Below are 14,232 nucleotides of genomic sequence, written 5' to 3' on the forward strand. Positions count from 1 at the left end.
AAAATAAGGCAAGCTGGTTGAACCAATATAATTTACTAAAATTGGCTAAACTTAATTTCTGACTCAACTCGTTACAGTTCAGTGAATTTATTAGTGTTCATTTAACTTATGTTGGTCCAACTGATCTTCCTAAGGCTGGTTTAAAAGTGGTTACATTCAGTTTAGAAGAACCAAACTCAGCAACAGAGAATATGGTAACGCGCTCTAACAACCAATAATAATGTGGCAAGAAGATTAACTAAGATATATAATGTATGCTAGACCCAAAGAAAGGTGGCCTAGAGGAAGTGAGACATCTCAGAGATAGTAAGTAAAACAAGAGTTCTAAAAAACTTAAACTTAAAAAATTGATGCAACTTTTCAACTTAAAAAAGTAATGGTTAAAATGTTCGTTCATTGAGTCCATAAATACGAAACTACAAATTATTATTCTGTTAACCTAATAAAAGTTCAATAACTCAAAATTTGAAGTTAACCAATATGCAAATAGACGAAGCTAGGAGCCAATAAAATCTTGTCTCCTGCGCCAGTCAGTCCAGCTGCTACAGAAACAGACTAAACTAAATTTCACTATGTTAATTCAAGTCAAAGATCCCATCTGAACACATTTTAGGTACAACAGACTTAATTTGTTTGGCTATGCATCTCATGAAACCAGGTGGAAATCCCATTAGACTTTGAAAAACACAATTCGTTCTCTTTTATTTGACTTTGGCTGATTTATCGCTCAGGCTAATCATGTTTCTTCCATGCTAATACATTAAGAACATTTTAAAAATGGGTCAAGACTCAGCTGTGTGTTTTCTGAGTGCACTGATCATTACCACAGTTCTTTTCCATGACGGACGAGAGAGAACATCATATAAAAACAGGATCAGTAAAATGAACGCACTTTTCATCGCTTCTTAAGGTGCTAAAACTAAGGGTGTGTTTCCACCTAGTGTCTGATAGAGGAAGTGCACATGATTTCTGTTGACAAATTAAGTTTAACTTGGTTCTTACTTCTTTGTACTCGGCACTTAATTTTGTATTTCACTACTTTGTTTACAACTTTATGCTTTATTTACTACTTTACTAAAATCTTTATTTGCTACTTTAAGTTGGGCACAGAATTAACTCCATATAAAGGCATGTACTACAGCTGTACCCACACTGTGCTGAGTGTAACTGGAGCTGCGCATTCAAGTTACTTTATACATGGAACGGTAGTTTACGCACAATTACGTCAACCAATGAAGTTTATAAATAGGCCGTGGAATTTTCACAGTCACGCGCACAGCAGCACAGTGGATGGTCATGTGATCAAGTGATTGTGTTGATGTGCAAATTCTTAAAAAAAAAAAGTAACAAAAATTCATTCAAGACTAAATCTATCTATAAATCTACAGATCGACTAAATGACTAAACCAAACAGAGGGGAGATGATGAAATACTAACTGGATACGGACCAGAAAGCATCCCAGAACCTGAAGGAGCGCCTCTACCAGTTCTTGACTAAACAGGTCGAGCTGCTGGAGAGTGTTAGAAAGCAGAACAAAGGGCTGTGGAAGCACCAGGTGAAGCGGCTGTTGTCGTGCATCCTATCACAGCAGCGCTGAGGAAGAAAGAGCAAGAGACGCAGGGGGCCGGAGTGGAACCTGGAACAGGTGGCCAGAGAAAACGCACAGGTAGGAAGCTCGCTGAGAAAGAGTAAACAGGCCGCATAACACACAGGTGATTTGCTAGAAAGGTAAGGAAGGCTTTTTGCAGGCTGGAAAAAAAAAGTGCAAAGAAGATGACACCGAGCTGAGGAACAGTACCGGAGTAATGAAGCAATTCCACTACTCTGAAGACACGAATTGGCAGCTCAGAATCCAGCTGCTGATGAAGGAAGAAGAGCTAGAGAGGCAGAGACAGAACTGGAGGGCAGCACAGGAAAGACTACAGAAAACAGGTCAGATGAGCTCCACTTGAAAAACAAAACTGGTTGACAGATACCTAGAGAGAGAAAAGGAAGAGGAAGAGGAGTGAAAGAAGAATGAAGCATGTCAAAGTGAGAGCTCTCTGATGAAAAAAGAAAAGGAGCATCTGAAGAAGGCAGAAAAGCAAAAGAACACCAAAAAGAGATGCTTCTGGTGACGATGTCTGTGCTGCTGAAAAAAGCCTTTCCAACAACAACACTCCAGTTTCCCTTGATATGCGTTCTAAAAGTATTAGACCTTTAATAAAACACCACAACTACTACGAATAATAATAATAATAATAATAATAATAATATTTCTAGTGCACTGTAAATGAAAATGTGTTTTAACTTAAAAAAGTAGGTAATTGTGCTGCCTTAACATTTTAAAATTACTGAACTTCAAATAAGTAGGCAGAACAATTACTAACCAAGTTCATTTTTTTAAACAATAAAGGCCTTTGATGAACACAAAAATAATTTACAACACAAGTAGTAAAACAGCATACATAAAAACAATAGGAGACACATACATACGTAATACATACATACATACATTTATAGATAATGTTAATGCATTTTTGACTATTGTGAAGTTAAATGTGATCATTAATGGGAACAATGTCTTTCATAATCTGAATGTCTTAAAACACTGTTAAAAACATTTTACAGGTATTTATAGATGAAACGGTAGTGAAGCTTGGTAATGCTTTCTTTTCAGTTCCTTAAGCTCCAAGTACTAAAATCTTTGGGTAACATGATGGTGAGATCTAGGACAGTCTGACTAAATTACACTGAAATTTCTAACAACAGTTACAGAAAAACAAGTACTAACTCTTGCCTGTCTTGGTATTAATTAATATAATTGTTAAATGTGCATTGCTTTATGAATGCTTTGCTTGTATACTCCGTTTGCATTTTTTTGCTCTATATGCCATTTTACATTTGACCAGGAAGAATAGATGAAAATTAGCCTCTCTGTCAACCTCTGGGTCATTTACAGTTCTACCACGAAAACAGATGATACACTACCTTCAACCACATGCACACCGGGGAGGTTACAGTCAATCTGTCCTCGTGGATGTGCACTCCTCCCTGAGTCCTGTTGAAAGACAGAAGTTACAAATTCAAGTTTCTAAGGCAAATAAAAATTATAAAACACGTGTGTGTGAAGTGATCTAGAAGGAAAATGTGAGGCTTACCTGAACTCTGGCAGATCACTGTCAAACTGGACATTGTTCTGGTGAGTAACTTGAAGGTTTCCATCAATAGCAACTACTTTCAGCTTACAAACAAAAGAAATGAAAGGGCCATGTTTACACTCCTAAAATCAATAAGCTACATATCTATCATTTTCTATCAGTCCAGAGATTATATTACTACTCTGGAAACATGTATTCAGGGAAAGCAATGCAGCATTAGTGCATGTTCATGAAGATCTGCAGTGATTCACTGATCTCACAGCCTACACAAGATCTGTGTTACTCAGATGCGTTTCGTAACAAGGAGGGTACACTGATGAAGATTTTAGACTGCACACATTTGATCACATTTTTAATTTATGGAAATTTGTCTTGTGTATGATGTAAATGTCTGCTGTGTACTGGTAACCGTATCCTGCAATTACACTATTAGGTTTGAACACATTTGAGTCTGAAGGTGACAGTTCTCATAGATCCAACCAAAGATGTGCTTGAGCTCATAGAATTCAAATTTGCATGTTCTATTGGTGGGCCTATAGTGAACTTCTATAACGTTCAGATCACTGATGAGTGATATCTGTCAGACAGTCAAGTCTGGCACCCACATCTGGACAGTTATGACTGCAGCCACTAGGCCAGAGTTATAACTGATGGACTGCGGGGTGCCAGTGCTTTCCATTTTTCAGATGTGTGTGCACTTTGAGCACCCATGGAAATGTGTTTGTTTTTTGTTTGGAAAATAAACAAAATTCATCTTGATTAACGTGTGACTGCATTGCATCCACATCATAACAGTTTGTGCTTGTTTTAAAACATCTGAGGATTTTTTTGAGTAAGATTTGAATCAAGATTCCTAATCTTTTTCTTTCAAGCCAAACCAAGCTATAATGCAAAACAGACACTGTCCTACACATTTAAGTGTAAACACTACATCTATACATTCATCTAATGTTTACATCTGGGGTCGATATATTTGAATATTCGAGCCAGCACTAGCTCTGCGGTAAGACCCCCACCCCCCCAAGCCCCCACCAGTCAGAGGCCTGTGGGCACAGGCCCAATGGCCAGGTTAGTAACCTAACCCTGCTGCATAAAAGCCATTATCTGCCACATTTATGTTGTTGCCTTTGGTGACATTCAGCACCCTCTGCTTCACCAAGTCATACTGAATTCAACAATTTTTTTTGTTGAAACACGTAAGAGGTCATCTCTGCAGGCCTATTAGCCCAAACAGCAGCTAACACGGGGGTCAGTGGACTGTCACCCCATCCAGAGTGTGCCCAAAAGAATCCAGACACCTTCTAAGTAGTGAATTCATCTCTTTTAAGGTGCACTAATGACTTACACAGGTACTCAATTACATATAGTCTGTGTAATCTCCACAGAAAAAGCACAGCCAATAGAATGGGTCACTCTGGTGCAGCTGTACATGAGCCTAAGATCACCATGTCCAATGTCAAGTGTCAACTACAGGGGGCATAAAGCTCCCAGGATTGGGCTTTCGAGCAGTGGAACAGTGTTCTCTGTAGTGATAGAGCTCCATCCAACAGTTTTGGGGATGAGTCTGTGATCCAGAACTAATCATCCAACATCAGTACCTGACCTCACTAAAACTCTCACAGCAATGTTCTAACATCTGGTGTAAAGCCTTCCCAGAAGAGTAGAAGCTGTTGCTGCAGCAAAGGAGGACAAACTCTGTATTGATACTTTCAGACTAACACTTTACGTAAGAGGAGCAGGTGTACAAACTTTAGCACATATAGTGTATCTCCAGGTTCAGTTATGCTAGCAGTTCAGAGGAGGTGGGAGTAATGGGTTAAACTTGCTAGTAGGGGGTTTGTTTTTGGTCGTATGTTTGAATGGTCGATGACCTTTTCATTTACGAAATCTCTGCACGATTAGATACAGTCTACACTTGTAACCACAGCAATACACTGTATAGTTTATACGAAAGAGGAGCAAAGCTACCTCGCAGTGTTCCAGATAGCTCCACATTACCCACTGTGACTTTTCTTCATTTAAACCGAGTGCCTCGCTCGTCTTCCGCTCTTGCCGCTCACGCACGCCTGCTGCACACGCGCATTTGAGAGAATGTGCTGGAAAATAAAAGACTAAAGTCTCCGGTTTGTCCTACCTGCTGGGTGCTGAAGTCAAAGCCTAAGTAGCAAGAGTCTGTCTGTGCAGCCATTCGGTGCCGTGTTTTCTCGCAGGACAGTGAACGTCTACTCACACGCAGCTCTCCTGCATTTAAAGAGACAGTACACAGAAAATCTGATATCGCTGAGCAAGCCTTCTTAAACTTTAACCAGAGACTCACTGCATAAAAGGGGAACTCCTCCGATGTTTCAAAAATCCTACATAATTAAATGGTTAAGATGCAAACAAAGTCACTCAGAGCAGTTTGATGTGAAATGCTGTGTTCTAGAGAAACTTGCTGTCTGAGAATTGTTCACAGTTGTAGTGATGGGAACCAGACGTCTACAGAGTTTAATGCCTCTAAAAACTCCCTCACAGAAAGTTATTACATGAAGTGGTTACATGCTGTCTGATGTCTAATGTCTGTGTTTTTTGGATAGTTTTGTGATCAAGTTTTGGCTTAAAATGTATTTTAATTCATTTGTTTTAATCTATTAATGGCAGAGGGATACATGCAGGGTGTTGTAAGGCAAAATAGCCCTCAGCCCCCCCAAAAACAAAATCAGATTTATGACTATTTTACCATCATCAACATTACATATAAAACTTAGAAGACACATGTACGCTGGTGGTTTTGATAGTAAACAAAATGGCTGTATTTGTGTTGTAGGCATGGTGACCCACTGTAAAGAAATAAGAGGCTGTAAGTTTCTCCATAATGAACCATTCCACAACAAACCATTCCGAAGGACCCTGTTTACATCTCAAGGATTTACTTATTCAGAAATTTTGAAAAATTGTTGGAATTCCCCTTTAAGCATCCAAATGACTTGTGTAGTGCTACTCTTTTGGTCTTTCTTCTTCATCTTTCTTTCTCTTTCAGCTTCATCATCTAATGCAACCCTCATGTTCTTCGTCTTTCAGCAGCAGGAAACCCACAGAGTGTCTAAAACAATTCATGGAAGTACCAGCGGGAGTGTTTTACAGATAACCCCAATATTAAGATACCAAACTAACTTACTTTTACCTTAAAGGGCCCATATCATGGAAAACTGAATATTCCTTTTAGACATAGAAGAGTTTGATGTAAACAAACTACACTGTTAAAGTTAACATAATGTTCACTTACCAGTCCATACTGTCCATATATGTAAACTAAGCTGCAAAAACAGCTCATGTTTGAACTCATTGTGTTCATTTTTATTAATTTTGTGATGTCACCACAACCAACTCATTTACATATATCTGCCTATTGAGCCTACAGCAGTTTAGCCCCTCCCATTCACACTGGAGTTATAAGGAGTGTTTTAGCCTGGAGTGCATTTTATTATGATGTTGTTTACAAATGTCAGTCTTAAAGGCACAGTAACAAAACAGTCTGTTTAATTGTAATGGATAAACAGTGATCTTTTAAAAAATGAATTATGAATTATGATTTTGGTAAATAAACCCACAGACATATGTTACAAGTTGACATCTATGGAAAAAAATAACATACAAGAAAAATGTGGGATATGCTGGCAGAAGACAATCACTCAAAAATCCTTGAAAATCCTAATGACTTACATAACTACTACATTGCAATAATGAAGTTCCTTATTCTGTTATTTTCCATTAGATAACAATGAACCCACAGTTCATAACACACTGGAGGTGTTTCAAGTCTACAAAGAATAATAGTAATAGATAGAACACTTTAATAATAATAATAATAATAATAACAATAATAATAATAATAATAATAATAATAATAATAAATAGATAGACAGACACAGATAGACAGACAGACAGATGGATAGATAGATAGATAGATAGATAGATAGATAGATAGATAGATAGATAGATAGATAGTAAAACAAAACTCTTGGCTTAACCTTGTTTTAAAGGAAAGGTACACCAAATATTCAAAATTTCATCAAAATGTTCTAACCTCATATATACATGATTGATGGTGAAGTTCATATTTGCCTTTACAGTTTCCCACATGCTTTTTTATTTAGTTTATGCTAAATGGGCGTTATGGGGTGTGGATTGGCTTCATTCACCTCCATTATGTCATTATGTTAACAGTGTTTAACTCATGAGGCTCCAGAAACATTTTACCACCATTATGGTGACAGTTAAGTAAATATATTTGAATTACAAAAACCTCACCTTTAATGACTGTCAAGGCAAGACTCACCCATTATTTCAACAGCGCTGTGTCAACACTGTCACTCTAAAACCCACTACGGGTGATTTAGTTTGAGGCTTTGATGCAATCCAATGACTAACTAAACTGATATAAACTAAATCATATATATTTTTAAATGAGAATGCAGATTAAGGCTTGTTCCCACTGCGGCACCCAGAGTGTCCTATAAATAATGGGGTTGATTAGTCTTCTTAATTAGGTCTGATGAAATACAGGCTTTCCAAACAAACCAATCTTTAACTAATGCTTGAGCGTGTTATGTTTTGTGCTGTATTGCAGTGTAATATTAGTTCCCATGTTGTCCTCCACTTGTGATACTAACCCCCTTCTGTAGATTGTCCCTAGATTACCAAGATTATAGTGCAACCTTGAATTGCCCTCCTTTATTTGCACATAGTCTCAACTGTGTTGGGACCATTGTGCCCAAAGTATACAGCCACTGTAGACTACACTCAGCACAGCTGTGCAATAAGGGGGACATTTATGACAGAGGATCAATAAAGCGGGTAAAATAAAAATCCATGCAAGCAGGATGTCGTCAGGCTGCTGCTCCAGCTCAGTGTGTCTATGTGAGGAATCGGTGATAAGATCCGGAGCAGCGGAGGAGGAAACGAGCGACGACGAGGCTCCAAACACCGACATGGATATCGCACTTCTGAAACAGCAGTATAACTCCATCAAGGACAAGCAGAAACGGGAGACCCGAGTGATATACTTTAAAAAAGGTAAGAACTACGAGTTTACTTTCAGAAAGGAAAGAACTTCTCGGCGTGGACGAGCCTGTTAGCACTTCAGTTGTAGAAAGAAGCTGAGGTTAGCTTCTTATTCCAATTTTCCGTTCCACCTTAAATGGTGCAGCAGTTACATCCTGGTGTGGGCACGAGCGCCAGGATGTAACTGCTGTACCGTTTAAGGTGGAGCGGAAAGTTTCAATAAGAAGCTGGCTAAAAGGAAAGCGCTGGTTTCTTCGGTTTGCTGCTCGAGTCCTAAATAGTCAGATATTTAACTCGATATTTATTTTAATCATTTTTCAGGTTTATACGCTGAAATACACTTCATAGGCGGCATTTGTGGAGCTTAATGTGGTTTAAAGTATAAATCTAGCTACTTTTACCTTTACCTCATCCTACAGGTGTAGCAGGTGTAGCTAATGTTTTCACACACGGATTTTATCGACGTTATCTGTATTCGGTCTTACTTTTTTTCAGTTAACACACTAACTGTTAGAAGTTTTGTTCATAGAAATAAAAACCTGGTCTCCTGTTGCTTGTTTGCTCATGTTGCGTGAGATGTGTGCGTGGCGTTAAAAGGCTTTCATAAGGAGTCTTCATGAGTCATTGCTGCTCGGTGTACATTATTTCACAGGCGCTTGGGTTTCACTTCATCACTTGTCAGTTAGGATTTTCCTGCAGGCTAGTTAATGTTTGCGCTGGCCTGGATAAAACATTTATAACATTTGTTAAATAGTTAAAATTAGCTTTAATTAGCCTGATATCTTCTACTTGTCGCATAGGGTGCAAGTACTTAGAAATACACTGCATGTCCAAAAGTTTATAGGCACCTGTTGATCCAGTGTTTCTTCTGAAATCCAGGGTATTAAAGGGGAGTTTGTTACGCTTTCTCGCGGTGACAGCCAGGGCTGCTCAATTAGGGCAGAAATCATAATGACGATTATTTTGGTCAATATTGAGATGACGATTATTTAATACGATTACTCTGGACTTTGGAAACATCATGCATTTATTGAACTTGTTAAAAAAAAACAACAACTTGTCTTTAACAGTCGACTTGAACTTTAAATATAATTTAACTGAAAAACATATAAAGTAAAATATATATATATATATATATTTAAATAAACAATATACAAAATAAATACAATAAAAATAAGTAAGATCAACTATGTTGTAGTGCACTTCCACAACCTACTGAAAAAAAAAAAAAATCAGTAATCATTTTATCTTGTTTATCTTGTTTTCGTAATTGTTAGAAGACAACATTTTATTTGAAAATAACATTTGATAAATTGTCCAGCCTTAGTAACAACATCTTTTCCTGGAAGACTTTATACTTTATAACCCTCTAGCTGAAGCCTGTTATTGATCATGGTGACCTTAGGCTCATGTGCGGCTGATCCAGAGTGTCCCAGTCTATTAACAGTGCTTCACTATGGAGATCATACAAGCTGTGTGCACAGTTAAACACCTGTAATAGTATTGGGTGCATCCAGTCAATCTATAGAAGGGCATGTTGTCACTGTGTAAGACCCATAAACTATTGTTTTTTTAGACCTAGCTATTGTTTGTATAATGTGCAAGTTTTAATGGAAACATCTAATTAGTATACTTTTAATGGCATTAAAACTATATTTTTAACTAGCTTACTTAATGTTTTTGAAATGTCTTGTTAAATTTCTTCTGTTCACTGCTTTCTTTTTCTAAACCAGCAGCATCTAACAATGAGGAGATCTCCGGCAAATCTTTGGTCAACGTGGTTCCCATGCGGCAGGTCAGACACTCCCTTGTGAGGCAGGCATCTTTCCAGGACACTCGGTTTGATTTTGTCAGAGACTCAGACAGCTCCCTCTGGCGCACTCACCTGGGAATGTACCGGAGGACCTGCGCGGCCATTGATGCTAAAACAACAACACAGCAAGGACAAGACCAGCACTGGAGACTCAACATCATCAGTGTCTGTAGGTAATGGGGAACGCGGTGTGGAAATCAAAGATTCAGGCGATCAGTTAACTGAAGACTGTGAAGGAGTTGATGGAAACAGACAGCAGAAGGATTATGGCTCTGAGGATTCCAGGAAGTTTTCTGCACCTGCAGTTTTGTCCAGGCAGCTGAGCAGCGGCAGCTCCTGGTCCACTCACTCCACAACGAGTGCACACCATTACCCCTTCCCTCAGCACAAAAGTCCCAGGAAGTCTGAGGCTGCACGCAGACTTGGACTTTACTCCTCGTTCTAATGAAAATAGTTTAACTGCAAAAAACAAGGGTTGTGCAATACTGCTTGGATACTTTTACCTTGATAACACAGATTGTAGTATTGGTATGTAGATACACCAGAATGGCATTGATTTATAATAAAAGACTGCATTTTGCCCTGCAGTGTTGCACTGCTGGGGATACAGCACTGCAATTTTCGTATTTACATACATCAAGTGCCTGAAAGTATGTATGGCAGAAACTGCCAATAAAATATGTTCCTTGCTGTGTTCAGCATAGCTGCATAACCACAGAATGATGCATTCAGCGTGATCATGTAGTTTTTTTTTTGATAGTATTCAGTAATGTAGTAGTTAGTTAGTAGTTAAAAAATCAGTGTGATCTTCATATAAAAAAACATTTATATGATAAATGAGTATTCATAGTGTTCTAAAAACCACTTTTTTTGGTGTATACAAGATTTGCTCTTCGGTTTCTCTCAATGGTAAAGCAACTGAGCATGCTTATACTGAATATGCTTTGTTTGCCAGTTGCTCTTAGCACCCTATAGTGGTTATTCTTGAGAAATCTTTACCGGTCTTTTCATGCTCGAATTCATCAGGGTTTTCAAGGTGTTTTTGTTTTTTTCTCAAAGTTAGATTTCTTATTTCATCTTAAGCCCAAAGTTAAGCCTGTCCAATAGAAGAAGAGCTGAGGCACATCCCAGAACTTTGAACTGATTAATCTTGCATTGTAAAATATCCTCACAGTCTATAGTCCAGACCATCTAGTAAAGATTGTAATTAACTGAGTTTAATCGGATTGTTTGAGCAGGTAACTCGCCAGACCGTGCTGCTCTATAGACTTTCAGGACCAGAGTTTGTTCTGACTCTAACGTACGTGGGTTTGTGGACACAATGAAATCACAAATGAACAGAGGTGGGTAGTGTGGCCTAAACCTGTACTCAACTAAAGTATTGTTACTTCAATGAAATAATAATCAAGTAGACGTAAAAGAGCCTTGCAAACAACTTCAGAAGAAGTATGTAAAATTACTAGGTCAAAAAACTGAGTGCTGAGTTCCTTATAGAACTGTAGTAGAACTTCTTAGTGCATTAATGAAGTCCATATGCTGAACCAACACAACAGAATGAAACTAAACCCTAAAAAAATGACTAACTCAACTTGAATGGCTAAGTCCAATTGGATAAAAATTAATTTCCTCACAAATACTGTATACCTGAGTATACAGTAAAAAAATCATTTCAAAATACTCAAAGTACAAATCATTCAAATGTACATAACTGGTAAAAGTAAGCAGTTACTACTCACCTAAGAGTTACAAGGAATAGCCTGTAAAACTACCTGCTAGTTCAGTCTTTTTAAAGGTGTTCATTAAAAGTAGATATACATGACTCAATGGCCTTTGGTGTTGGATTTCAATAGTTAATTCAACACATTACTAAGATTATATTCACCCACCTCCTTAATGAAGTGCCTTGTCTTGAACAAAGAGCAGTGTTTTTCTCATTTGCTCAACTGTAATGTCACACGTTCACAAAACAACACTGTAACTTTGTTTGCTGCAAAACATAGTATCTATGAAACTGTAGGGACAACAAACTTGCAACTACTGCAGCAAACCATAAATCCTACATACAAATCTTGTAAAGTGAGAAAATGTTACATATTGTTCAGTCGTTTTGCCTGATGTGATTATTAAAAAGTCCATATTACAGAAACTGAATTGTTCTCCCCTTTTTTAAATAAGAGTTAGACATGTGCAAGCATTTTCCATTTTGAAAATGTATCAGTCACTTTCCAGTCCATATTTGGAAACTAAGCTGCAAAAACGTACCTTTTAAGTTCAATGTTTTTGTGATAACATGAAAACCAATGGATTTATTTTTATCCATCTATATTTGTTTAGCCTTTCAGCCTGGACTGCTTTTGAATGATGCACAATACAGGGCAGCCAATCAGAACTGAGCATATTTACATATGTTTACATATATGCCATTTTTGGTACATAAAACCACACAAATATCATGAGTGGACCTCAGGGGAAAAAACATGAAACTATGTGCACTTTAATTGAATGCAAGGCTCCCTGAGCTCCCTGGAGTCCCATACCCAAACAGCAACAGTCATTAGCTGGGACTGAATATATATTGAGCCTATAGGTAATCAGTGTTATTAAAAGCAATAAAAATCATGCCACACACTGGACTGTAGTGGAGGGACATTTCCTGCACTGTTTTGCATTTGCCTCTCTAATAAATCTTACTCAACCTATCAGTTAATAATCAACACCTTCATAAATTTATAAGCATTCTATTTTTTAACACTGGGATTACAGTGGACAGAATTCAGACATTAATTGCAAACCAATGAACCTTACTTGTGCTTTCAACAGTATAAAGACAATATATATTTTATCAACTTCCTTGTTTATTTTTGTGTGTATATGTGCTCATTCTGAAATTGATCCCTGCAACATGATCCAAAAAAGTTGGGACAAGAGAAAATTAAGACTAAAAACATTGTGAAATGTTAAAAAAACAGCGGTTGTAATCATGCTTAGGTATAAAAGGAGCAACCAGGAAAGACCTAGTTCTTTATGAGCAAGGATAGGTCAAGGCTCACCACTTTGCCAAAAATGCAACATTAATTCCTCAGTCAGGAATTGCAAGGATTTAAGGTAATTTAAGGTAATTCCCCCTCTGCAGTGCATAATAAGATGAAAAGATTCAGGGAATCTGGAAGAATCTCTGTATCTAAAGGAAAAGGCTGAAAACCATAAATGAATGCCCATGACCTTTGACCCCTCAGACAGCACTGCATTAAAAACCAGCACACTTCTGTGATGGAGTTCACCACATGAGCCCAGGAAGACTCTGACAAACCATCGTCTGCTGGTGCATCCACAAATGCAAGTTAAGACTGTACTGTGCATGTCATTATCATTCAGAAATACTACTGACTTCATTGGACTTTAAGTCTTCTTAAATGGACTGATGTACAATGGAAACGTGTATTGAGTCCACTTTTCAGATTATTCATAGAAATAATGGACGTTGTGTTCTTTGGGCCAGGGAAGGAAAGGATCATCCAGATAGTTACAAGCATAAAGTTCAAAAGCCAGCATCTTTATGGTAAGGGGGTGTATTAGTGGGTTACTTGCATATCTGTGAAGGCATGATTAACGCTGAACACATTTTAGAGTAACATACGCTGCCTTCTAAATGACGTCTTTTTCAGGGATGTTGGTGTTAATTTCAACATCACAACAGCTAGCCACATTCTGCACAAGCTACAACAGCATGGCTGCATAATCAAAGAGTGCAAGTGCTAGACTGGCCTGCCTGCAGTCCTGCCCTGTCTCCCTCAGAAAATGCAAAACACAACAATGAAGGACCCGTACAATTGCACAGCTGAAAACTTATAAAACTTATATAGAAGATATAAAACTAGATCAGTTTTTATCTTCAATGCCCAAACAATTATTAAGTGTTGAAGGAAAGATGATGTAACATGCTCAACTGTAATTTGACACGTTCCCCCTAAACTTTAGGGGAAACAAAACACACATATACTGCAGTAAAGCACAGACCACACATACAAATCTTGTAAAGTGAGAAAATGCTACATATTGTTCAGTCATTTTGCCTTAGTTGATAATTAAAAGGCCCGAAACTAACTTGTTCTCATTTTTAAAATAAGAGTTTGAAGTGAACTTATCATTCACTTTCCAGCACATATTTGAAAACTATCCTGCAAAAACCTCTCTTTTAAATTGACTGATGTCACAAAAAACCAATAGATTTATAT

At 37.7% G+C, this 14,232-nt stretch overlaps 1 protein-coding gene across 2 annotated transcripts in view; it reads right to left on the bottom strand.

The window, feature by feature from the left end:
• xylb (xylulokinase homolog (H. influenzae)) overlaps positions 1-5,404 on the bottom strand; it is a 75,071-nt gene extending 69,667 nt beyond the window's left edge. The window contains exons 1-3 of one of the 2 annotated variants that reach the window (XM_036589609.1): positions 5,276-5,404; positions 3,142-3,224; positions 2,972-3,041 (exon numbers count right to left, since the gene is read on the bottom strand). In XM_036589609.1, the coding sequence (XP_036445502.1) occupies positions 2,972-3,041; positions 3,142-3,224; positions 5,276-5,329 (207 nt within the window). In that variant the 5' untranslated portion in view covers positions 5,330-5,404. Of the gene's footprint in view, positions 1-2,971; positions 3,042-3,141; positions 3,225-5,109; positions 5,219-5,275 lie in introns of those variants that run through there. The other variant, XM_036589618.1, reaches the window with a different exon arrangement.
• Positions 5,405-14,232: the final 8,828 nt, after the last annotated feature.

The sequence above is a fragment of the Colossoma macropomum genome, unplaced genomic scaffold (genome assembly GCF_904425465.1).
Source record: "Colossoma macropomum unplaced genomic scaffold, Colossoma_macropomum, whole genome shotgun sequence".
NCBI lineage: Eukaryota > Metazoa > Chordata > Actinopteri > Characiformes > Serrasalmidae > Colossoma > Colossoma macropomum.